Genomic DNA, 26,506 nt, shown 5'->3' with positions numbered 1-26,506 from the left:
ACTCTCCGCATTCCGTTTACATAATGATGCTGATCCGCGTCTTCTGTTCGCTCGCTTAAGCTTGATCCTCAATGTCATCCGTAGTTTCGAAAAACATCTAATCATGGCCGCCTCTACTAGCAACAGCAAGGGAGCAGAACTTTCTAAAGCTGAGTACCTCAAACGGTATTTGTCAGCAGACGACAATTCCAGTAAATCAAAAGGGAAGATAAAAAAGAAACGACGTAAGGTTCCCGAGAGAGGGTGAGTGAATGAAAAGTCCAACTGCGATACTCGCGGTTTACGTTAGCGCGTACGCTAGTTTTGAGTCTGGGCGACTCTGGCGGGTAGCTTGATGTGACATTCGTCTTATTTTTGCTTTCTTCCATCTGAAGACTTAAAATAGTGGACGACGACATTGACTGGAGACAGATGGTGAAGGAGCAAACGGAGGTTGAAGAAGATGAAGAGGAGGCTCCAGTAGTAAGCACCGAGCTAACGTTAGCTTGCTGGCTAGCCTGAATTCATTCATTCTTCACTCCTTTCACTGTCCAAGCAGGTTATTCTACTGTGTTTTAATTTCTGTACTTTCGTAGATTGCTGAATTCATTGATGAGCGACCAGATGATGTGAAACAACTGGAAGTCTTTAGGACCAGCAACAGATGGAAAGTAGTTGGAGGTAACTGTGAAGTAAGAAGAATTTGTTCACGTGTGAATCTGGATTGATATTTACTTCAAACCTCCTGTTGTTTAGCTGATGAAGACAGAGAGGAGGAAGAGGAGGAGGAGAAAGGAGGTGAACACCCAGACACTGTTGTGTCAAGCAAAATACGGTCTAACTCTTCAGAACGTTCACTAAAGGGAAATAAACACGGTTCTCCAACCACAAATAAGAGACACGACTCTCCAGATGCTTCTCCTCCCAGGAGAATTCGCCATGACTCTCCAGATGTGTCACCTCCAAGGCAGCATTCAGGGAAACAAAGAAAGGCGCAAACTAAAGGTGGGTGGGGAAAGTAAATTACTTTTACAGGCTGTTTCGAATATAGTCTGGACTCTGTCTATAATATTGTATGACTTATGTCACCTTGCAAAAGAAAACTATCCCCACAGCATAATACAACCACTATCTTGTTTTACTGTGAGCATGGTGGATGTTCAGCTTGATGTGCTGTTTGGTTTGCTTTGACTTCTATGTGCCAAACTGCAAATTTGACCTGTTATTCTAGCACTTTCATGAAGTCAGATTTTTTGGAGTGCTTGACTATTAGCTCCTCTTGAGATACCATAATCCTTGTGCTCCTTGACCTTTCTGATGTTTTTTTGTTCATTTAGGAATTAGTAATGAAGTTGCACAGTATTTTATTTAAGGGTTAAATAGGTGGCCCAGATTTTTCTTTCTAAAGATGTAGCCATTTATCGTTATTTCTTCAGTTCTTTGTAGTGCTTCAACACACCAAATCTCACTAAATACATTAATGTTTGTGGCTGTATTGCAATAAAATGTTAAGAAAGGATGAAAAGGGCCATGAATACTTTAGTAAGGTACTGTAGAGACGCAAAAGGAAGTCTTAAGTATTTTCATTTCAGTCATCTTTACTTTTTATTTGTAATGTTATGATGAAACTTTTGACAAGACAATTTGAATAACAGCTTGTGTTTCCTGACTGACAGCAAACAGTTGACTGATCATTTAAATATTATTATTTTTAGATTCCTCTCCTAGCAGAAGCAAGCACAGTTCAAATCGGCGATCACCAGACGTTCGGCGATCACCTCAGGCTAAAAGAACTCAGAATCGGCATGACTCAGACTCTGACCAGTCACCTCCTCGAAAAAAGCCTGTAAAGCGGGAAGCGTCGGACTCAGATCAATCTCCTCCGAGGAGACGTCCAAAAGGAAGACAGGGCTCTGATTCTGACCAGTCTCCACCCAGACGGCCGCGGAGTGGAAAAGACTCAGATGACGACTTGTCGCCACCTCGAAGATCAGGGCCCTCTCAAGTGAGCCAAAATATATATGTATATATTCATGACTAATGTCAAAACATGTTTTGCTTCAAATTTTTATTTTTTATTTTATTTTTACAGGGTCCAAGGATGCTTTCAGGGGGAAAAGCAGGTCTGGTTTCTATTGATGTCTTAAAAAAAGAACAGGAAGAAAACCGACGACGGGAAAAAAACAATCAGCCACTAGAAGGTTAGTTTCATTCTTTCTTCCTTCACTTTGTTTCTGTTTGACTGAATATTGTAAAAGATACAGGGTGTTTCATTGTATGTTTCATACTTTGACTAGATGAATCCCGGAACGCCCAGACGGTGTTCCGAGACAAGAGCGGTAAAAAGAGGGATTTGGATTCAGAAAGAGTAGAACAGAAGAGAAAAGCTGGAGAAAAAGCTGCAAAGGATGAGAAATATGCTCAGTGGGGAAGAGGGTAAGTCTGTTAAGCATTATTTGACATCTGAAAGGACACTGAAATGTGTAATATGCTTCATTAAATCTAAATTTTTGCAGGTTGGCCCAAGGACAGATGCAACAGCAGAAACTAGAAGATGCGCTGCATGAAGCCCAGAAGCCGCTGGCACGTCACTACGATGATGAGGATCTTGACCGAATGTTGAGAGAGCAGGAAAGGGAAGGGGATCCAATGGCTGGGATGCTCAGGCGCAAAAAGGAGCGCAACACAAAAACACCAGGTTTGAATGTCTCTCACCTTCATTTATCTCAATAAAGTCTCTGCGATTAGCTGCTTGCCAAAGAGACACCAAGTCAACAGGTTTGTTTTTGTGATTTTATTCACAGCGAAACCTCGCTACCAAGGGCCTCCACCTCCTCCAAATCGGTTTAACATTCAACCAGGTTATCGGTGGGATGGAGTCGACAGGTAAGGCTTGTAGATGGTCCACATGAAACCACAGAAGAACAGATGGTAAAATCATTGTATAGCTGTTCTACAGTTGCACCTAAAATTATTCAATGCCTACCCTAATACAAACAGGAATTACATTTATTGGCAAAATCCTAAATTGTTCACCTGGTTGCCATGAGCAAATGAGATAAAAACAACTTCAATAGTTGAATAACACTAATATCAAAATTTGTTTGATCTAAATTCAAACTACATCCTGCATTCAGTGACTATTTGCATGTCAAACAGATTTAACTGGATGGAGTTCTTCCTAAAAGCAAATGGTTTGGGGCTGTTGATGGAAGCTTTTCATTGCATGGTGGAAGTACAGCTCAGTTAAAGAAATTGCCCAAAGACCTGAGAGAAAAAATCATTACCTTGACCTAAAATGGAAAGGGGAAGGGGCACAAAATGTTACAAAAGGCCCTGATAATTAGAAGAGACACCAGGAGGTTGGAGGTCAAAAACTGTCAAGTGACTGAAAAAAGAGCTGCAGCCACTGAGGTTTCAATTTCCACTGTAACAGTAAAGAGGTTTTTGTTCCCTGGTGCTTGGGCATCATCAGACCTTCAAACAGGATATCGATCCTGAGCAGATCTCAACTTAACGTCCCTTGTCAAAAAAGTGTTAAAAGTCAGGTTTACTTTATTAATTAAAGTTTTTTAGTTAACATAATGTTTCTGTATGCACTGTTTTACAGATCCAATGGATTTGAACAGAAGCGCTACACACGGATAGCTGATAAAAAAGCTCTCCAGGAGGAAGCTTACAAATGGAGCGTGGAGGACATGTAAATTTAAATCTGCATCAGACATCCCCTTGTTCTGATGATGCAAAAGCAACGTGGACAAATATTTTCTAATGAACTGAAAAGGTTTTTACTCTGTCTGATCCAATTCATTACTGTATCAAAGGCAGCATGACAGTGTAAATACTAGTAAAGCAAAATTGTTTTAATGATTTTGTTATTAGCCTACGTAAAGAAAATTAGTTTTCACTGTTCTCATTAAATAATGTTTTTGTAAAGCTTTGTGTAGTGTGTTTTCATCCCTAAGTTCTAAGTTAATGCTTTGTTATTTATGCAATTATACTGAAACCAAGCCATGTTAAAGTGGTGGAATGCATTTTAAGTGTTGCAGTAGTAAGATGAGGTATTTGCAGAAAGCTGAAGATCAAAGTCTTTAAATGTTTTCATTTATTCTGGGAATAAATCTTTTCAAGGCCAACTGTCCTTATGATAAAAAGCAAGTGAACTCCCCATCATGTTCTTTAATTATGTATTAACTACAACTCACTGAGTTTCATTTTACTAAAATGGAAAAAATATTCTGCAGATGCCATAACAAAAAGTGGAACATTTTGGGAGGTCTGACTTGGGCAGTCTGTAGAAAACAATTTGTAATTATGTCATTTATTGTGATAAGGAAAATATTTAAAAACTAAGTACATAATGTAAAGAACCTTGTTTTGATGATGTCCTGAAGGTTAGAGTAGAAACTTTTTAGACTGAGGCCACATTTTAACAAGTCAAAAGTCAAACTACTCATTCTTCCCTCTTTCCTGTGTCACCTCCCACCCCCCCAGTTAGTTTTTTTTTTTAGTTTTTTTTTTTTTTTTGGTGGAGTAAATAAAAATTCCTGTCCTGTTTATTGATATTCACGATAATAATTAATTGTTCAATAATTATCCATCATGTTGCGCGTCTCATTAGAAAGCCTGGAGAAGAGGAGACGTCCTCGAGTAGGAACCAATAAAATGTGACCTAGAACTCATTTCCTCACGGATTATTTTTGTTGATGCGCTCCGACTCTTAAACGCTGTAATGAACAGAAGTGTAACGATTTTTAACGATAAATCTCCGTGTCGAGTTCTATCAGTAAGTTATTGATTCATTTGAACTCTGAAAACCCACCACGGCTAAAATGTCTGACTGGTGTCCGATAGCGAAAGACTACAACCCCCTGAAAGCTGGCAGCATCGACGGGACGGACGTGGAGCCCCATGACCGGGCGGTATGGAGGGCCATGTCCGCCCGCTACAAGCCCAACAAGGGCGTCGTTGGCGACCCGCTCCTCACATTGTTTGTGGCCCGATTGAATCCCCAGACAACCGAAGACAAGCTGCAGACAGTGTTCTCGAAATATGGAGACATACGGCGGCTGCGACTTGTTCGAGACATTGTTACGGGTTTCTCCAAAGGATACGCCTTCATAGAATACAAGGAGGAGCGGTCCGTGAGTCGGGCCCGCCGGGACGCCGACAAGCTGGTATTGGACCAGCACGAATTGTTCGTGGACTTCGAGCTGGAGAGGACCCTCAAAGGATGGGTGCCGCGGCGTCTCGGGGGCGGGTTGGGCGGCAAAAAGGAATCCGGACAGCTGCGTTTCGGCGGCAGGGACAGACCCTTCCGCAAACCGATAAACCTCGGTCCCGGGGCCACGCAGGAGCGAGTACTGGGGGATAGAGACCGAGGAGAGCCGAGAGTCAGAGGGGACAGACGCCGGTACGGAGAGAGCGACTGGGGCAGCAGAGACAGGAGAGATTACCGGGATAGAGACAGGGGTGATCGCAGACACAGAGACTGGAGATGATGATGATGTTTATAGGCATTTTAGACTGTAAATAACAGACATCTCAACTAATTTCTGATTGCTTTACATGATGTGCTATAATTTCCATTCTCCCTTTTTAAAAGCATTCTTTTTGTTGTTAAAAATACTTATTGGGCTCTTCAAACTCAGTAGGAGTCCAATTATATTTAGGGTATAATTGCCCCATGTACATTTACATCTAAGTTGTCCACATGCAAAGAAGTAAAAGTTTTTCTTTTTCAATTCTGCAAGTCAGAATCAGTTTGTTTTTCCATTCCTGTTTCAATGAGAAAGTTTATTTCAGTTCTTATATTTGCCAGTTTGCTAATTTTGACACAGGTTTTGAGTTTTGCTGATGAGGATTGTAAAGTATGTTTTAAACCATGATTGTTTGACACAAGACTATAAAGCCCCCCCAGAGATCCAAATAAAACAAAAACAAGGAAACAGAAAAAAAAAATGTTTATTTGTATTTAGCACCCCATGAGCAATCACAACTAAAGACTTCTTGTGATTATGTCTCTGCCAGATTTGCAGATCTAGAAGTTAACTTTCTGTCAGATTGTATGGAGAGGGTCTGTGAACAACATAAGGGGGGAAATGACTGTTTGATCTGGTACAGGAGTGTATTGTTACAATTTGATGATTGGTTAAAATGCAAAATTATTATTAAAAGAAAACCAAAGTTTTGAGATGTTTTGCAAATAGGCCTCTTTTAGACATCATCTATTTTTTTGTTATACATGATTGGCAAAAAATGAGACTGGTAAGAATATTTGGCCTACTTGTCAAAGGTTTTATAGTTGTCAAAGATGTTACAGTAGCTGGTCCATTTGGACTGCCTCAGGATTAAAATAGCAGAATATTTTATTTCCAACATGACTAAACGTGTGCAGGTTAGAACTCAAAGGCCTTGTCTGGATGAAGCCAGTTTCTGCTCGTCAGCTTCCCTGAGCTTCATGCCAGCTTGGGTATGCTTATTTTTGCAAAGTATTGACTTCAGTCCTGCAAAGTCAGAACACAGACAGATGAGCTGCGCTGAATGACAAAGCTGCAGGAGACTGAAGAGATGCCAAATCTGGTGTCTCCTGAAAACAGAGTTGATGCTTAGGTTATCAGGCTAGAGAATATCTTGAGTGACATTCTCCTGAAGTTTTACAAATGAAAACTTCATATTTATAAATGAAATAAAAACCTGGATTTCATGTGTAAACAGTAACCTCGGCCAGTTTTAATTTACACATGAACTTTTTGTTTGACATTGTTGTGATACAGCCACAGACATTAACATGTTTTATATGTATTGACATATACAAATACAAACAAAAACATGGGAGCATTAACCACAGAAGAAGATAAAAGTTTCATAAAAGTTTTTCAGCTCTGGAGGAGCTGCAGAGATCCACAACTCAGACCTTACTCTCCTCATATTAGCTACAGGAGACACAGTTGAGCATGAAGGTGGGAGTTTGGTCAGAAGAAACCAAAATAGAACTACATGCAAAATGCTAATGTGGTTGAAAAATAAGATCATACACCCTCCCCATTGTAGAACAGCATAGTGGCAGCATTATGCTGTGGAGATAGTTTTCTTATCGGGGATAGGGAAGTTGATAAGGACGGGAAGATGGATGGACCTAAATATAGAGCAATCTTGGAGAAAAAAAAGCCTGTTAGAAGTTTCAAGTCTTCAGACAGGAGCACACGTTCACTGTTCAGCAGGATATTGACCCTAAACATGTACAGCAACAACTGAAAGGTTTGGATCAAGGTATGTTCAGGAGCTCAGATTTGATTAAGCGCATTTCGTTTCTAATATTTTGTCTTTTTCAGATGTTAATTTGTTGCATTGTTTGTATTTCACTACATGGAGAGAATAGTCTAATAAACAATTACCCACAACCTTCACACTAAATGAGAGGTCTATAAAGAACAAAGTACAAATGTCTCCGCTAAGACCTATAAACTCACAGCTTCTTTTAAAATATATGTAGCACCTTTGGATGTGGCTTCCATCCTGGAAGCTGTGCTCAGTTACATGACAAAGCGTGGGAAAACAGCAGTAAGACCCTTTTTTCATTAAGATGGTGATTATAAAAAGCAAATATAATTTTTTTTTCAGTTGTCTTCTGCTTTATTCATCAGATGCTTAGTTATGTGTGGTTAGGAAAATGTTATATTTAGTATGTGGGCTTTTGAAGGGTCTCAAATCAAAAACATCAACAAAAGTTTTAATTCTTCTTTGCTTGGTACTTTAAAATCTTTGCTTTTATGTATTACCTTTCAGCAAATATAGAAAAAGATCACAATTTCCTATGAATTTGAACATATGATGCTGCACAAAATACTTTTGAGTATACATCGTACCTTAAATCTGGAAAAAGTCTTGTCTATACTGTCTCTATCTAAGCTGTCTGCATCAAAACTACTTTTAGGCCTGTTGACTCCAGTAGTCATGGACTCCAGTTGTCTTTTCCACCGCATAAGAAACCCAACAATAAAACAGTAGGATCGCCAAGAGAGTACTGAAACCTTGCAGGAGTTGTTGGGTTTCAAGGGACGAAAGGGCCTGTATAAATATTTTTTTCAGCTTTATTCAAGACTGATAAACCAGAAAAAAAGAAAGAAATAGCCATCTCAGTCAATGTGCAATGCTGAAATGTGGAATGACTCAGGATGACTCAGTCATCCAACAGCAAGTGTGATGTTGAAAGTCAATTTGAGAACTGCAGTGTTTAATTACACGTTCTGAAACAACCGAATATGATTCAGTGAGTCTGTTCGGACGTTTCCACAGAATGTCTGGCCAGAGTTCAGTGATCTTGTGTGCCTCTCTGTATTCTCCTGGCAAAAATCCCACAGCAGTGTTTTTTTCACTGTTAATAGCCCCATCTATTCATCAGACGGCCTTATTCCTGGGGAAACCACAAAACCACTGGCAAATTAATGCATGATTTCTCTTGGCATTCTCAAAGATTTAAACTTGTATCATCTTTTTAAGAAGCTCTAATAACTGTAATTTAATTCTATAATAAAAATTAAAAAAACATTTAATTGTCAGGCTACTTAATATTATCCTTAGGGGTCACATAAAATTGGAAACAGGATATAAACATAAAAATATTTTTACCATCAATTATCCAAAGCAAAAGTTCACAGGATTGACACAGTCCTGCAAGACAAGATTCCAACACTGTTACACATAAAAATGTATCTGCAGCAGGATTGTAACTATGTCACAAAAAATAATAACACGTTTCACTTCCAACCTTAAATTCAACACTAGTTTTCACCTTCCTTCTAACACCACTTCCAAAACGAATAATTGTGTATTTTAGAGGTCCAACGACCTCTGACTTGGTTATTCTTTTCAAAAATAACTAAAGTGGATTACATTAATATGCATTACAAAAAAAAAAAAAACGTTGCTCAAGATCTCAGAAAAGTAGTTTATGCAAAGCTATCCTTCCCAATCTCTGCCTACAGACTACAGACAAGACTACTCAGTTTTTCTTGGCAAACTTTTCTCCTGATTTCTGCTCACGCCAGCAGGAGTCTCCCGTTCCCATAGTAACAACCCTTCCATTGAAGCCGTATGTGAGAAAAAAAAAACGTTAGCCTCCAAGTTGGTCGTCTGGAGTCTTTATGCGCCCTAACAAACAAACAAAAAAGCACTTTTCGGTTCCCCGACTCCTAGTCCTTTCTGATTTATTGTCATAACTTATTAATAGAAAAGCGAAAGTATATTTCAGAGCAGCAAAGTAGACAAAGTAGAAGAAACGGCTCGGCAAGGCTCGCTGTGAAAGCTAGCCAAACCCTCCCTGTCACAGGCTCTGCTGTGTCAGTGTCCGGAAGTTCTTACGAGGGGGGAAAAAAGGCATGATAAGAAGGAGCTGGAAGAAACATTAGTCCAGGAATTTTCGTGCGTAATAAAACAGCTCGTTATGTGAAAGGTTTTTTTTCACTCTGCTGAGACGTGTTGTTGCAGTTGTTTTAATTCCGAGCCGCCTGTGCTGAGTTATCGATGGGTCTCCCGACGCTGGAGTTCAGTGATTCTTTGCTGGATAGTCCGGAGTTCAGAGAGCGGCTGCAGTGCCATGAAATTGAGCTGGAGAGAACCAACAGGTTTATAAAAGACTTGATCAAAGATGGAAACATGCTCATATCCGCCCTCAGAAGTAAGTAAACAACGACTGGTTAATGTTTTGAGAGATTATTTAACCCGATTCGGTGCACGGTGTGACAACAGAAAAGCCCGAGGCCATCAGTTCTGTCCCATTTAGTTAAACTCTCAGAGGACAGATGTTTCAATATATCTTTATTTACCATACATTGGTGCTAGTAATTACTATGTAATACCTATTATATAATGTCTATATGGTAAAAGTACCATTACTTAACTTTAAACGGAATTTTACTGTGCATTTGCTATGGATAACCTACTGTTTAAAAATACATATTGTTATTGATTGCACATTAGAGATGACTTAGTGGTTGATGGAGAATAACTACATGCATTAAATGAAAGAAAGTCATTCAGTACCAGGGACGTTTCTAGAAAGTTTTGTAAAAGGTGGCAAAATGGGGGCCACTAATTATCTTGGGCTGTAGAAGAGAAGAGAAGAGAAATGACAAGATAAAAAGAAAGGAAAAGAAAAGAAAGACAAGAAATTTTCAGGATTTTTATTTACTGTGAGTATGTTGCTGAAACTTAGGTCTTATGTAAAAATCATGACTCCTTTTGGACAACCTAACAGTTCCTGTTTTCAAATACCTGTACTCCAAAAATCACCAAATGTGAAGATGTTCTTTTTAGCCCTTGAAACATTTGTGTACATATCTTTAAAAATAGTTACTCTCTTAATAAGGTAGACATTTAGGAAAAGGCATACAATGGCAGACAGAAAGAAAACAGTAAGATAAAGTAAAAAAAAAAAAAGGGTATTTGCAAAAATCAGAATTGGCAGGTCAGGCTTTTTGGTAGTTGGCAATTAGCTGGAAAACTGCAATTGGTTGACTTCTACAAGCCATGTCCAGCTGTATTTCTACAAAAGATCCTTCCTGCTTGCTAACTTATGGGGGTTGTGTATATAAATGGTAAACATAAATGTTTTATTTACTAAACCATGTATTACATTGTATTGCATGCATGTGGTTTTATGATTGTGTGCCACTGCCTGTTGGTATATCACATTAAAGAAAATAAACTGAAGCCTGTATTGTGAGCTGAAAAGAATTTAGAATTTAGAGGGTCTAAATACTTTCCACAAAGCAAGACACTGTGTAAGTTTTTAAAAATTGGGAACATTTAGCTTCCTCTTTTTCTTTTAGATTTATCTTACTACTTCTTCAAAGCTTGAGAAATCAATGCACGTTTTCAGACAGCAAATCCTTAGGTTGCAAAGGGTTAACAACTGGAGGGTCCAGATTCTTTCTTCACTTAAGATGTAGTGATGCAGTGCAGCATTTCAGTCCCATTATGGTTACAGGTTAACAGAAAAGGGCTAAATTACCATAAAAACTAAACAGCACAGCATCGCACACCCCAGAGGCTCAAGAACCCCAAACCCTCTTTGAGAAAGGTCTAAATTTACATCAGATTAGGTGGTTTGTGCTAATTTATCAACCTTTTATTTATTAGCTTTTATATTTATTTTTACTGACCACGATTCTGTTAAAAACAGGATAATCTTCAGACTGCAGTTTTATACTTTTATTCATAGTGCGTAATTAAGAGAAATAATCTGTACTCTTGGAATTGTAATTTTTACGATTCTCTCCACTGTTTGTTCTATGACAGCATCAGTAATATGAATTAATTTAAAAATATGATTACAGTATGCAGTATGGAATTACACTGTGCAGCTTAATGATTAAAAATCCCCTGAAATTATGTAACCGGTGTCCTAAAGACTCTTATGTCAAATGTTTTTCAAGATTGCTTTGCCATGCAGTTCCAGCCATACAGTTATCTAAAAAAGGCCACAAAGAAGTTTACATTATTTGTAAAGAATGTAAATACCTATTATCTAGATATTTACCTATATAAGTGTGGCAACCCACACTGCAAACACAAAACCCCCTGAACTACAGTGTGAAGGGTAGGAAATACTTAGGGAAATCTGTCTGCTGGCTCATTGATTTTAAAAACTGACAAAGAGGGGCGAGACTCTTCACCTGCCTCCAGGTTACGTCCGTCAGTGGCATCAAACTGAATGGCTGCATTGTTCTTTAGAACAAGTCCTTTTCTATGAAGAATCACCTGAGACACCATATTTAGATCCAGTAGAATGCAGTTTGTTATTTGAGACACATGTTTAGTGTTCTTAAGGCAATTTAGTTTTTAAACAAAATGAGTTGCTAAACTTAAGCAGACAAATACAAGTCAGCTTAGTTTCCATCTTATGGCTGTAATGAATAGGACTTTCTTTCTGTTCCTGGTGGTGGAGAGCTTTGGGTGATTCAGTTCCTTTTATATGTTGAAAACCAAATGTGACTTCAGGTCCCTGCAGGGGTTTTGTTCATCTCACAGCAGCGCAGTGTAGTGACAGAGTGAGACACACAGAAAGAGCATTTAACACAAACACATGTGTTATCACCAGGTGTGGCAGTTCGCTTACATCAGACTTTGACACTTCACCTCTGGGTATCATATGACAAGCCAGATCCTTGTTTCAAAACTTCAGGATCATTTCTTAAGAGAAACAGGGATCATTGTAATTGGTTTAAGCAGTGACATCAGTGAGCTTTTATTAAAATTATATTAGCAATATGATTATCATACCTGCCTGTTCATTTTCCTCAGGTCTGTCTCTGGCAGTGCAGCGGTTCTCTCAGTCGCTGCAGGAGTTTCAGTTTGAATGCATTGGCGATGCTGAAACTGATGATGAGATCAATATAGGTGAGAAAAAATAAATCTAAACAACTTCTATCCATGTTTTCTCTGAAAAATGACTCGACTTCAGAGATTATAAGTCTGTGATTTGTGCTGCAGCTCAGTCCCTGAAGGAGTTCTCTCAGCTTTTAAGCACCATGGAAGAGGAGCGAAAACGACTGGTGAGTTTACGCTTTTGTTTTATTCGTACATATTGTTCAGGTGCAGAATAAAAGAAGACTGATCTACAGACTTAAACAAAATCGGTATTTTCAGCCACTCCCTTTCTCAGGTTTTGACTTAATGAAACACATTTATTAAAAAAGAATTTCTGCAGCAGCACAGACGTCAAGTTGTTTATGTGTATTGCACGTTTCAGCAACAAGGCAGTTCAAAGTGCTTTGCATCTTATAATCATCACACAGTCACTAATTATGAAAAAACATATAGCAATATTTTAACTGAACCCATCAATTTAGATTCCTGGCTCCTCATTCAAACTGTCTGTTCATAAACTTCTGGGTTCTTGAAAAGAATGTTCTTATTTGTTGCCATTTGGAAAATAGAAATATTTTGTTGATTCAAAGCGATTTGAATTTTGTTGATTCAAATCGCTTCTCAAAACTCATTTTTATTTGTTGGCTTTTAAATGAAGCAATTTTTTGATATTCTGTTTTATCTACTTGTGTTACTGTCGTTCCTGTGCAGCACTTTGGTGCAGTTTTATACCTGTTTTAAAGTGCTATATAAATAAATTTGACATTGACATTGACATTGATTTAAAACAGGACAAGTTCAATGAGAAACAGAGAAGTTGAGTCTTTTATACAAATAATTTTTAAACTGGTTTCAAATTAGACTAAATTTTATACTAAAACCCCTTTTTCAGCATATTATTGATATGTCTGTCTTTCTTTTTTCTGTGCTGTTGCAGTTTATTCATTTAAAATCTGGTAAGTCAAACAGCTTTGAGACACGATAAAGATCATCAAGAAACAGCATCATGCTGGTACTATTTATTTACACATGCATGTAGAAACGTGATGCTTTTCACACCGTTTCACCCCAGCCAAAAGCTTTCTGCTGGGCTTTTCTGTATTATTGGACTCAAGCTTTGTCTTGTCATATGTTTTGTGTTTCCTCTATTTCTAGATTTACTAGAAATAGAAAAAACATTGAGCAGATCGATGCACAATCTGCTCAATATTTACTTATGATCGTCAGTCTAAAGTTAGACACAAACATAAGTAAATATTGAGCAGATTGTGCATCGATGTGAAGTTTTTATTACTTTTAGGGAACTTCGCACTAACCTCTTTTTTATTTGTCTCTTGTTCTGGCTTTCCCACAACTTTGATTCACACATTTGTGTATTAACTTTGTGCCAGCAGCAGTGTGTGTTCACCGCAATGTGGAAATGTCTTGGACTCAGTGATCCTCCATCATTTGGAGGCCTTTGTGAGGTCTGACTCAATTCTGGCACACTCTGTGTGAAGCCAAAGCTTAGCCCACTTGTAACAGAGACGTATAGTAGGCCGCCTTATATATAAACCCTTGTGTGAGTGTGTGTGTTTGCCTTTGTGGCTGCCTGCATGGTCTGGTTGCACAGGAACCATGTGGAACCTATTCTGGCAATTCCCCTGTGAGACTGAGTGCAGTTTGACTGCCTGGGAAAGTCCATAAAAGGTTTCTGTGTGTGTGTTTGTCTTCTGTCTTTTGCTCTTTCTGTGTGTGTTTTGATTTTTTTGATTTTTTAAACTCACTGTAACTGGAACCCTGGTTCTTGATCTAAACTTAGAATAATAACATCATTATTCAAGTTCCTTTTGGAAAATAGTTTCCTCTAAAATACTTTACCTGTTCAACCTGAAAGTTTTCTTATTTGGACTTGACAGTCCCTCCCGGTGTCAGTTTTCAGTTTCCCTCTACTTATTGTGATGTGTTGAAAAATCTAACACTACAAAGAAAGCAGCTCTTTCTTTGGGCACCAGTGCAACATTAAACTGAAGTTGAGGTGCAGCACCAAGTTTCTCTCTATTGTAAATTGAATTTTAAACTTTGCCACATTAGTTACATTAAAGGAGCATTTTTCAACAACTTATCAGACAATTTGACAACTTATCAGAGCACAGCAGTTTGCTTTTTTAGTATCCTCTATGATGGTTTTGAGATATATACATATTCAGACATTTTTTCCTCTTCCAGCTTTTGTTTTTGTTTTTTGGGCATGTCAGTAAATAACTTCTTGATGTATATGTATTATCACCACCACCCTGTATGGAGCGTTTTCTGACTTTTGAGTTGCAGCGCTCCCGGCACAGGAGGAAAACCAAGCACAAAAGTGGTGTCAGTTCACAGCATAGGGTTGCTTTTACAAGAACCTGACGCTGGCATCGGTACAAGAAGAGGCATTCCATTTATACTTAATGAGTATATCTAAAAATGACTCATTGAATCATTACATACAAATTTAACAATATTGACGACATACGTGAAAGGAGGTTTACCCGAGATGGCTTTGGGATATTTGCAACCTCTTAAGGTTTTTCATTCCTTGACTGTAATACAGGAGTTAAATTTACACTGATAGAAAAAAATAATTTGAAGTAGGGCTGCATTATATTAGAAAAACACAGGATTGCAATACTATTTTCAAATATTGCGACCTCCATCCACTGTCTCCACCACTCTGCTTGAACTTTAGTGTATCATTTGCCCTCATATCTGTCTGGTGCAGATATGAGGGGCAGTCAGGCTCTAGAAGCTGGTGAGGTATCTTATTAGCAGTCAATGCACAGAGTGGTGCTTTTAATTTAAAGATCTGCAAAATGTTACATCCAGTTGTCTGTGATTACAATTTTGCACATAAAATGCAATTGTGATTCAATATATTTTGCAGTTCATACTTTTATACCCGTTTAACATTTTGAACCCTCTTACCCTTGTCAAATATGTTTGTGTCAACTTACATGAGATTCCTTTGTTATCTTGAACTTTATGTAAATAAATTGTTGTTGTAGAACAAATCTCCATCTTCTCAGTGATACTTTTTGTGAAGCTAACTGTCAATTAACATATTATGTATTATTTGAAAGATTTTTCTCGACACTTCACCAAATTAAAAGCTTCACAAAAGTAGCAATCATCACTGCTTTGTAGAGCGTGTCAAGGATTTGCTGATCTTTAATAAAATCATATTTGAACTTCAACAATGAACTTGCAGCTGCAACCCTCATGGGACATTTTTACTGCTGCTCTTGGTATTTAATGTTACAACAAACTGAACTCGCTTCTGTTTTTTTTTTCCCCCTTCTTTCAGATACAGAATGCCGATGACGTGTTGATCTCGCCACTGGAGAGGTTTCGGAAGGAGCAGATTGGAGCAGTTAAGGTACATCCACTTCTCTAGGTTGTACAGTTAAAATCTAAAAAATGTTTATGGTGCTGAGAAGTTATCCAGTGATTAATTAATAATTAGAAATTCAGTTAGTTCAGACAAACGATGGATCGCAGTCAAGAGTCAGTGACAAGGTCATGGGAACGGACACTGGGAGGGACTGGGAGCATGTCACAGACAGAGACAGTATAAACACAATGAATATGTGGTGTCTGCTTACTGTAGCTGTTCAAGTTGTTTCATCCACTTATCTAACTTTCTCTTTTCTAAAACTGATAAGAGGACATGATGTGATTTAGTGAGTTTGTTTGGTAATAAAAAAAGCAACCTGGAAGTTCAGCCTCTGCTCACCTCTGCATTTGTTTTAGCAGCTTCTCAGTTTGCAGAATGTGACACAAATGTGTGAGCAGCACATCATCGGCTTGACCTTACAGAGCAAGAATGTCTGTGGCACATGTGGGGTAGTTCAATACTGCAGTGCAGCTGTCTGGAAGAGAGCTGTTTCTTAATTACTTCTGGCAGAGTCTCTTTGTTTATTATTAACAGCCTCTCTGTGCTTCGCCAGAGATTTTAGTTCCAGAGAGCTGCTGCCTTATTATTTAATAAAAATCTTCCTTCTCTTTCAGCTTTGTTGCAAAATTGGGTTGTTCTAGACAAATTTGCTGACTTAGTAGGCGTATTTTCATGGTGTTTTGATGTTAATAGCTCTTACGGAATAAATCTTTAGTTGCTTTTCCCATGACAACACTAAAGATTGTATTTCATGTGAAGCCAATCTGCTTTTGAATACATAATATACCTTGATGTCTGACATTATGGAGCAATTTTCTTCTGAACATTCTGTCTACTTTGAAATGAGTTTGAGTTTGGCTTTGTGTCTCTTTTCTCAGTTTCAGTTCTTTAAGTGTTTTTTTGCTCTGTCATGTCTCTATTAGTTTTGGGGATGTAATATTCAGTAGAAAAGGTTCATGTTTTACATTAGCTACATTATATTTAAGATGCCTAATTTCCAGCTTCCTGTTTTTCTCTCCAACCTCTACAGGGTAATTCACAAATGTTCAAGTAATTTTCTTTCCAATTGTCCTGTTTAAGTGACTTTGTGCTGTTATGTCTTGTGACTTGATGTCCCTATGATTAAAGGGCTGAAGTTTAGACCTGCCTGCATTTGGATCTTTTCAATCTATGTAATGACACAGGTTTCCTGAAAAAGACAAATATTCTTGCAGCTTTTTTAAAACATTCTGACATAATCTTTGTTTGTGATTCAGAAGCTACAGCAGTAACAAACAGCTCTGTTGTTAAAGCCTCCGTACAAAACAAGTATGCATGCAATTCCTTCTCTGTGGTTTCAGAAGTCTTTGTTACAAACATCCTGTCTCCTGAAATGTGTTTACCAGGAGGGAAAGAAGCAGTTTGATAAGGAGACAGAAAGGTATTATTCTGTGCTGGAGAAGTATCTTGGTGTGTCCTCTAGGAAGAAGGAGTCCCAGTTGCAGGAGGTAAATTCTCAACATTCTCACAAAGCTACAACACGTCTCCCCCACACCTGTTAAGTTACATCACATGCTCAGTATTTGTTGTGTATGTTTTCCCTGTAGGCTGACTCACAGATGGACAAAGACAGGCAAATTTTTTACGATGCATCTCTCCAGTATGTCTTCAAGATCCAAGAAGTGCAAGAAAGGAAGAAGTTTGAGTTTGTGGAGCCAGTAAGATTGTATTCTTTAGTACCATTGTTAAATTTCTAACAATGTGCAACCCCTTTTTAATATTTAAATACTGGTATTTGAAAAGAGCAATTTCAAAATGGAAGGCAGGCCAGTACATGCTGTTTCATCACAGGAAAGTTAGAGCGATTAGACTTTTCCTGTGCTGTGTTTTCTACATGCAGACATCAACATCAAGCTAAGGCATTAACAAGTGTGTATATATAAACACAATCACTGGAATAACAAGTGAGCCATGAGCTCAAAAACACACTTTACACCCATTGCATGACAAGCGGTAAAACTTTTTAAACGATAGCTATCAGTAAAGGATGCTTCCTGTTGCCATAGCAGGACTTCCTGTGATTAGGTTTTTCCAGCTGACACAGAGGAAGAGCTGTTTGTTGTAAAATAAACAATGGCAGAGAAATAAACAACAAGCAAAGCTCAGAGGGGTTTTCTCTTTAGAACCAGTTTGGATTATTGAGCAGATGACTGAAAGTCAATTCTCTGTAATTTCCTCATCACGTTTTAAGCTTCCAAGCCCTGAGCTAACATGTCTTCTGTTGATCTTTCCCTGTGCTTCTCAGTTATTAGCCTTCCTGCAGGGCTTGTTTACCTTCTACCACGAGGGTTATGAGCTGGCCAATGAGTTTGAACCCTACAAGCAGCAGCTCCAGTTTAATCTGCAAAATGTAAGAAACTTATTTTGTCCCGAGCCTTAAGATTAAATCTATGCCTGAGATTCCTGCTTTGTAAATAATCACTAGTATTTCAACTGCTAGAAAAGAAGTAAAACTGCTCAACTCACACCCAACTGCTATTTCTGGCATATTATTTTTAAACAAGACTTTATACTAATGAATTATATTTATCTTAATAGTTAAGTTAGTTAAGTTTGGGGGGTTTTATGAGGCAAAAGTTGCTGTGGTTTTTTTAGTGTTTTGTTTTTCATGTCACTTTAAATGTATAAAAAAATATCTGGATAAACCAGAAAGTCCTGATCTGGTTGGTTCAGTCTTCCAACTCTGAATAAATTAGCTTCTTAGGATGTGTTTGTGTGGCATATATTTATAATGTACAATCTGAACTACAGGTTGGATTTTAATGTCTAACTGGTTTAGCTGTTTGAAATGGTTAAAATTTAGCTCCAGGTGTTCAGAGTTGGTTTCAATTCTCCAGTGGAGTTCAGGCTTTTTTTAAGGTTGGAATTTTTAGGGGTAGATGTTCAGCAACATTTTGAAAGGGTTTAGAAAAGTGTGTAAAAAACACTTTTCATTTGTTTCATGTTTTGTTGTTCTAGTTAAGAAATCTAAGCTTGTTGGTGTTCCTCATATGCTGGTTGTAGTTAGTTATTAATTGAGTTACTTGGGAAATTTAAACCCTTCATTGTCACAGAGTGTATGTTTAATAAGATAAAGCTTTAAAAATATATATATTAAGAGCTTGCTCAAAACTTTCATTAGTAACCATTATGAAGCTCACTTTTTAAAAAGGTGTAGAAGTTGTGCAACCTGTTGGTAAAAGCCACAGACTCACAAATGAAATATGTTAAAAGTTATCTTTAGCTGAATATTAAATTTACTGTAAATGAACTGTAAGTTATTTTTATTTTTCATTATTATGCTTCCAGCTCCTAAAATTAGATTATGATGGTCTTAAAAGTCTCAACATTTTACTGTTTAAAACTTAGCCTTTACCTCTTATTGCTCTTTTTTATTTACACCAGAAAAGCTCAAATGATGATGATGATGTTCCATACAAACCTAGATGACTTTATGATTCACTTCCCTGAATAAGTTACAAATAGATAATCTACTCATTAGCCATAAATAAAACCAGTTTTTAGTTGTTCCTAATGCGTGTCTTCTTTTAAAGGCTCGCAACAACTTTGAAAGCACTCGTGTTGAAGTTGAGAGGCTGATGAAGAGGATCAGGTCTGCTGAGGATGATTTCAAAGGTCCCAGCTGCTTCACCATGGAGGGATTCCTGTACATACAAGAAAAACGTGAGACACTCGTTATTACTTTAGTTACTTTTACTTAAGGAGAATCAAAATGACTGTCTTACTAAATCAGACTTGAAAGAGTTACATTTACGAATGCACAGCAGTGACACTGTGTGTATGCAGGTCCTTTGGGGAGTGTGTGGACCAGGCATTACTGCACCTACGAGAGGAGCTCAAAGATGTTCACCATGAGCAACACGGAGACCAGACCAGCCAGCAGACAGGTGACCCAGCTCCCATGTTTACTGATTTATTTGTATAGGGAATATCAAGAAAATATTCATTTGTTTTTGTATGACTTTTTATCATTTGGAGTTTGTGTACATGTTTGTGTGTCTTTGTCACTTGGGGACTTACATCTCTGTTTCCTCTAACTCAGCTTTTGAGTCTTCACTCAGTAACAGTGACTACACCAAAGAGTTTTGTTGTCAGTGCAACAGTGTTTCAGCTCTAGTCATCATCTGATTTCTTTCTGCATCTTTAAGTTATGCATATGATTTAATCTCATAACAACTTTATGCTCATATTAAATCCTTAAAGCCATCTCTAAGAAATATTGATTTTATTATAAAATCCTTTCTTGAACTTGAACAGGAGAATAAATATTCAAATTACCTTCATCAAACTTGTTTTTGTTCTGTTTTTGTCGTATAAAATGTTTAGTTAAACTGAAAGACAGAGCTAGTTGAAACATTTATTGCTCTGTCGAACTGCCAGCTCGCCACTCGCCTCTGCAGCTTCTGTGCTTGTTAGTGATGAGAACCTGGTGGACTCGGAGAGTGCAGATACTTTTGTTGTGACTGACCTGTCACTCCTGTTTGAAAAAGTGCCTCAGCAGGAGAAGCAAACTGTGCTGGTAGCACAGTTTACCACATGTAAATTGTTTTCTGCAGCGATGCAGACAGTTTTTCCACATTTGATTTTTCTCACTTAAGTAATTTCTTCCAGTCAGCACTAAACTTTGGCGCGCGTGTTTCTGGTCTCTCTGACAGAACGGCGTAGTGACTGGCGCCCCAGAGATGTTCAGGCTACGCTCATGCGTGCGAAGAAAGACTGATTCAATCGACAAACGCTTCTGCTTCGACATCGAGGTGGTGGAGAGGTAAGCGGACAATCTGACCGAGAGCCTTAGTGTTTCTCATGAATGATGCCTGGTCTATTTTTGCCTTCAAATAATTGGGGGTGTGGCTGCTGAATTGAGCTTGGGTGTAACTATGTTTTCATACAGACATGGCGTCATTACTCTACAAGCTCTGTCAGAGGCCAACAGACGGCTGTGGATGGAGGCGATGGATGGAAAGGAGCCTGTAAGGATACACCCAGCTTCAGACAGAACACATCTCTGGGGAGACATTTCTCCTCGGGCTATGAGAAAGCAACTTTTGCTCATTTTTTGTTCTGTTTTTGTACAGATTTACACGCTTCCTTCGCTGCTTAGCAAAAAAGAGGAGAGTAAGTGTCAAGTTCAGATTAGAAGATTCTGCTTAAGAAGAGAATATGTAAGAATTGTTTGGTCTGATTTTGAGTTTTCATTTTGTAGCATTTCTCAATGAAGCAGGCTTCAACTTTGTTAAGAAGTGTGTTGAGTTGGTTGAAACAAGAGGTATTTCTTGCCTTTACAAGATTTAACCGAAACAATATTTATTAATGTTTGTTATCTACTGTTGATCTTTATTTATTAACTTTTCTGCAGGCCTTACTACCCTTGGACTTTACAGGACAGGTGGAGTAAACTCTAAAGTGCAGCGACTGATGGCGAGCGCGTTTGGTATGCTGATATTTATATATCTAGGAAAACATTATTTTATTAAAAATAAAATAACATATCATGGAAACATTCTGACATATTAACATCCCTGCAGCTTCTTCTGCACCCTCCGATGTGCAGCTAGATGCAGAAATCTGGGACAACAAGACTATAACCAGTGGCTTGAAAGATTATTTCAGGTAATCTAGGCAAACAGCATGAAATTTTTTGCCTTTTTTTTTTAGTACATTTTCCCACATACTGTGAATTATTTCTATAAATTACATTCAGGTGTTTGGCAGAACCATTACTTACCTACAGGCTGCACAAGGAATTCATCAGGGCTGCAAGTAAGAATTTTTTTAATTTTACGACAGAAAACATTATGAATTGCATGACCTACCAATGACTGAACATTTAAATTGTCAGACTGGACAAGCAGAGTATTAACCAGAGAAACAACCAAGAAGGTTAATGCTAGCTGTGCAAACGGCAGAGATGCTGCAGAGATCTGTAGCTTAGCATTCTAATGCTGATTTGCAGTTTTTCAGGTAGAGGTCACAGCAGACATGAAAGAAGGTGCGAAGTTAAAAGTTAAACTTTCTGGCCTTCATCAGTCTAACTGTGACACATGACACACTTTCGTCTTTGAGATGTAGATCCTGCATTGACCCTAAGTCTACAGCCAGAGCTACAACAGCATTGATCTAATAATTATGTGTTCGACTGGCCCAGTCAAAGTCAAAACCTAAATTGTAAAAGCAGTATTGTTTTACTGCCACCGCACAATTATTTTGTTCTTTGTGTTTATCTATTGCATAAAATCTCAATAAAATAACGGTTTAAGGATTTTGAGGTGAGAAGTTGATTTTTCTTCAACTTTTGAAAGGTATTTTATTTAAGTTGCTGCTAGCTTGAATTTGTTGCTTTGTCAAGTTTATTTAGGGTAAAGTTAAAGCACACCAGGTTCCTCCCTCATTCCCTCATCACTCTCTGCTTCTCTCACAGAATATGATGACCAGACATACAGAGTGAGAGCAATTCATGCTCTTGTACACAAACTCCCAGAAAAAAACAAAACGATGTTGGACATTTTAAGTAATCATCTTCACAAGTACGTGCATAATTTCATGGTGCTCTTTTTGTTTAGCTTTTACTACCATTTCTGTTTTAAAGCTGTGTTTAAAAATGATTTATGAAGTAAAATTCTAATCCATTTTGTCTTTTAAATTGGAGCTCATTTGTTTGTATTTGCCAAATTCCTCTGTGTATATATCTATATAGCTAACCCCCTGTGTTTTTGTTTTGGTGTGCAGGGTATCCTCTCACAGTGATCAGAACATGATGACCGTATCTAACCTTGGGATGATCTTTGGCCCCACGTTGATGAGGTCACAGGAGGAGACGGTGGCCGCCATGATGAACATCAAGTTTCAGAACATTGTGGTGGAGCTCATCATTGAAAACCACGACAAAGTGAGTTTAAAGATGCCACTCACATAAAAGCACAGAGTCCACTCACATTGATGTCAACTGTTGGTGTTTGCATCAGATCTTTGGTGAGGCTCCGGACCTGTCAGTGCCGCTGCCTCAGGCGCCGTCATCTCGCTCCACTCCACGGAGGAGCAAGGCCATCTGTCTGTCATCTGGAAAGAGAAAGGCCCGTCTGTACACTCCTGCTCTGTGCCTGGCAGATAATGACAGTGAGTCTTTTAATGTATCTTATAAATAACACAATATTACCATGTATATTAGGCTTCCAGGTAGGGAAGTCTCTTTATTGGACTTAAATAATTTTTAAAAAAACATTCATATTCACTTTGTGCAGAGTGACTCTCAAAAGTCCAGACTATAATTTTAATATCGACTTAACCTCAAGTCAGTCGATTATTTTAGATAGCAATTATTAAAAACTGATCACATTCTGAAGATTTTTTTGAATGACATAAAAACTTTTTATACTATGATTAAATTAAGATTACATATAAATAATTCAGGTCTCTTTCTAAATAAGAAAATAAACATTTTACCTCCTAAAATGCATTAACAGCATTCTTTTAGTGAACGCTTGATAACTTGCAAATTAACTGATTATTTTTTTAGATTAGCCAGTTAATGATTGAATGGCAAAATGTGCCCAATAATTATTTTTAAAGTCTTAATTACTGCTCTGTGTGTGCATTTTTAGAGTTATTATATTCCAATTAACAATTATTTCATCACTAAATTAGTTGCTGATTAATTCAATAATCGATTCAACATGATTAATCAAATTAATAATTTCACTGGTCTGAATCCAGTCAACACTTTATAATTTGGACTGCTGTGAGGTAAAGACTTGAAGACGCAAAGCACAAATTGGGAAATATTTATTTTAAGTCTTTCTCCTTGCAGTTAATTAAAGAAAAAAATATTAGCAGAATTTTCTCGTCATATCAAACCAGAGGAAGCGAGTTGACGTCAGCACTTCAGCTAACATCTCGCTGTGCTAACGTTCCCTTACTCAAGACTTTTATAGCCATTTGTGCTGAGTCAGATCTTCCTGTGACTGTTTTTTCTCAATGTTTTCATTGTAACTGTATTCACATGTGGGCATTGCTTGGAGTTGTATCATATATCATCAGGACCGCCAGACAATAGGTCAACAGTCTGGCTCCTTGGTCTGTGATGTGGCGTTTCCTCTTGTTTTTCAGGCGACACGTTCAGCAGCAGTCCTGATACGACTCCGATGGGAAGCCAGGAGTCGTTGTCGTCACACTCCTCTGAAAAAAACGGATTGTCTCAGACCTCTCCTCCATCCTCTCCCGCCGCTGAGCCTGGCTCGCCCCCCACAGCACAGTGTTCCCCTCCTTCGACTTCCTCCAGCTCGCCGCCACGCAATGGGAAAGATCAGAAAGCGTCTCCAGACAACTCTCCCTCCCCCCGCCTGACACCTTCCTCTTCCTGGATCGCCGCTCCACTGTCCTCTGCCGAGCAGACTTCCTCTGTGTCCTCCTCCACATCCTCCTTACTCTCTGCAGTGGAGAGGTCTTTCAACAGAAATTCAACTGTGTCTTTGTCTTCTGCGAAAGACTCAAGATGTGCTTCCACAGCTTCAGTGCAGCCCGCGTCAGGGAATCGTTCCTCCCCGGTCAGGGAGAAAGCAGCCTCCGTCTCCTCCCTGAAGAGCTCTCAGTCAGAGGAACGAAAAAACGCATCCTCTGCTGTGGCCACAGAAGTCAGAGGAACAGAATCTACCTCTCCTCCACAACACAGCACTGCCTCCTCCTCCTCTTCTTCCTCCTCTTCTCTGTTTCCCTACCGGCTTTCCACATCATCCTCTCTCACCTCCTTGCACATTTCAGAAGGTGCGTGAAAGACTCCTTTTCTTTTGCCACTTTTACCACTGTGCAGCCGTGATTCTGATCTCTTGTGTTTGGTTGAAGATTACAAAAGCTGTCATGGGTCGGTGCAGAGCCTCATGTCGCTGGAGCAACAGGAGAGAGCGAAAGCGAGGAAAGGTCACAACCGCTGTGGCTCGGATCTGACCCCGCAGCTCTCTGCAGCGACATCTAGCAACGGCTACTCAAGGCCCATCTCACTGTGAGCATCAACTTTAAGATGTTTCACTTCAGTTTAACATTTTTGTGTTTTAAGGATCTGAGAAAGAAAAGCTCAGGAGGAAGGAAAAGCAGACTGTTGACTAAAACCCATCTGTGTGCTGTGATTGTCATCACAAATTATATGAAAACTAAACATATTACTTCATTGTGATAATTTACTTCAGAAAAATGATTTTTTTAATGTTGTGTTTGTGTTGCAGATTATCAGTCAGGCAGCCTCAGCGTGAGAGTTCAGTGTTCTCCTCAGCGTTAGACATTTGTCCCTCTGGAAGGTAAGGCAGTTCAAAGCTGTCGCCTCTTGAGCAGCACATCTTCATGAATGAATCCCTCGTTAACTCAATTAGTGAGCGCCTTTTTAATCCCCACCTGCAGGGAAGCTAGAGCTCTGTACTCCTGTGAAGCAGAGCACAGCCATGAACTAAGTTTTCCACAAGGGGCGCTGTTCACAAATGGTAAGATTTTGTTTCTGAGAGTTGATGTGCACAAAATAAAATCTACCCACTGATTTTAAATCTGAATTTTTCATGATCTTACACTGAGAGAAAAGTAATGTTCTGTTTTGTTTTGATTTTTTTCCTCTTTTTCATGCATATCTTATGGTTGTTTGACCCCTTTCTTTATCCAAATGTAGATTTTGTTTTTAACATACGGCATAAATATCTTACGCTATTTTTGAAGTGTGTTTTGGCTTATTAAATTAAATATTAAGCTAATTCGTGATTGACCAAATGACTGGTCTTGTTGTGGATACATATCACTATTTGCTCCTTTCACATCAGTCTAGAATAGGCAGAAAAGGACCAGATCAGCTTTGCTGAACCAACCACAGAACCAACCACAGACACCATGGTGTAGAAAATACTGTTTTAAATTGCTTCTTACGAGTCTTTTTCACACAATAACAACTTCCAAACTTAAGAGTGTTATTGTCAGAACAATGTGTTCTTGCTAAGTACGGTGTGTTCACTGATTGGAAAAAGATCTGACCACCCGGTCAAGCAGAAAGTTGTCTAATTCCACTCTCCACACAATTTCTCTGAGCATCTCTTATGTGTTTGTAGAAGGGCTATAAAAGTCTGCGTCTTTATTGTCTGAGTTTTCGAGTGATTTCTGTTTTGTTGTTTTCGCAGTGGGTCCATCTGTGGAACCGGGTTGGCTTCAGGCGACATATAAAGGCAGAACTGGCCTTATACCTGAAAATTACATCAAATATATCTGACAAGCCTGACGAACCGTCGGCGCATGAAATAATCACAAAGACCTGACTCAGCTTTTAAAATTTTTAAAGAATCAAAACCATGATACTGTGACTATTATCACTGACTACTGTGTTGCAGCATGAGTTATCGGCCTACTGCATACGGCGCAGTAGATGGTAATACTTGACGTATACGGCTTAGCTTGTCAGTATCACCTTTTTGTATTTTCTGTTTAGTCATTCTGATAGTTATGTATTCAGTAAACATATGTAAGAGGTACATAGAAGCAGTATTTTTCTATTAATCTTGATAATTTATGTTTTAATGTTTCATCAGTCTGTCTAGAAATTCAATGTTCACACCTCAGTGCCTTGAACTGTATGATGTTTTTTATGTCCTCTCTGCCAGCTTTACTGCTGTCTAAATAAAAACAAAACCTTCAAATAGTACACTGTATGCATGGATGCTGATTGTTTTTATTAATTTATGACTG

The 26,506-nt window shown here is 38.4% G+C and overlaps 3 protein-coding genes across 3 annotated transcripts; all 3 read left to right on the top strand.

Annotated features, from left to right (window-relative positions):
- Window positions 1-50: 50 nt before the first annotated feature.
- On the top strand, window positions 51-3,915 carry bud13 (BUD13 homolog). The gene is made up of 10 exons (XM_055043977.1): window positions 51-243; window positions 375-462; window positions 576-660; window positions 736-984; window positions 1,695-1,984; window positions 2,072-2,180; window positions 2,277-2,415; window positions 2,496-2,677; window positions 2,784-2,865; window positions 3,590-3,915. Exons 1-10 carry the CDS (start codon window positions 104-106, stop codon window positions 3,681-3,683), a joined length of 1,458 nt encoding a protein of 485 aa, XP_054899952.1. The 5' UTR covers window positions 51-103; the 3' UTR covers window positions 3,684-3,915.
- A 752-nt stretch (window positions 3,916-4,667) lies between these two features.
- snrnp35 (small nuclear ribonucleoprotein 35 (U11/U12)) lies at window positions 4,668-7,388 on the top strand. Its single transcript, XM_055043981.1, has one exon. The coding sequence runs from the start codon at window positions 4,812-4,814 to the stop codon at window positions 5,478-5,480; it is 669 nt and encodes a 222-aa protein (XP_054899956.1). The 5' UTR covers window positions 4,668-4,811; the 3' UTR covers window positions 5,481-7,388.
- A 1,720-nt stretch (window positions 7,389-9,108) lies between these two features.
- arhgap42a (Rho GTPase activating protein 42a) lies at window positions 9,109-26,469 on the top strand. The gene is made up of 24 exons (XM_055043971.1): window positions 9,109-9,658; window positions 12,286-12,381; window positions 12,475-12,536; window positions 15,674-15,745; window positions 17,149-17,250; window positions 17,350-17,460; window positions 18,048-18,152; window positions 19,336-19,465; window positions 19,589-19,689; window positions 20,458-20,567; window positions 20,694-20,772; window positions 20,878-20,917; window positions 21,006-21,068; window positions 21,159-21,233; window positions 21,328-21,412; window positions 21,504-21,562; window positions 22,221-22,326; window positions 22,529-22,688; window positions 22,765-22,915; window positions 23,906-24,559; window positions 24,638-24,794; window positions 25,015-25,086; window positions 25,187-25,266; window positions 25,945-26,469. The coding sequence occupies exons 1-24, from the start codon at window positions 9,505-9,507 to the stop codon at window positions 26,031-26,033; spliced, it is 2,913 nt and encodes a 970-aa protein (XP_054899946.1). The 5' UTR covers window positions 9,109-9,504; the 3' UTR covers window positions 26,034-26,469.
- Window positions 26,470-26,506: the final 37 nt, after the last annotated feature.

The sequence above is a fragment of the Poeciliopsis prolifica genome, unplaced genomic scaffold, assembly GCF_027474105.1.
Source record: "Poeciliopsis prolifica strain line A6 unplaced genomic scaffold, Auburn_PproV2 SCAFFOLD019, whole genome shotgun sequence".
Taxonomy (NCBI): Eukaryota; Metazoa; Chordata; class Actinopteri; order Cyprinodontiformes; family Poeciliidae; genus Poeciliopsis; species Poeciliopsis prolifica.
This window is presented reverse-complemented; position numbering and strand designations above follow the sequence as displayed.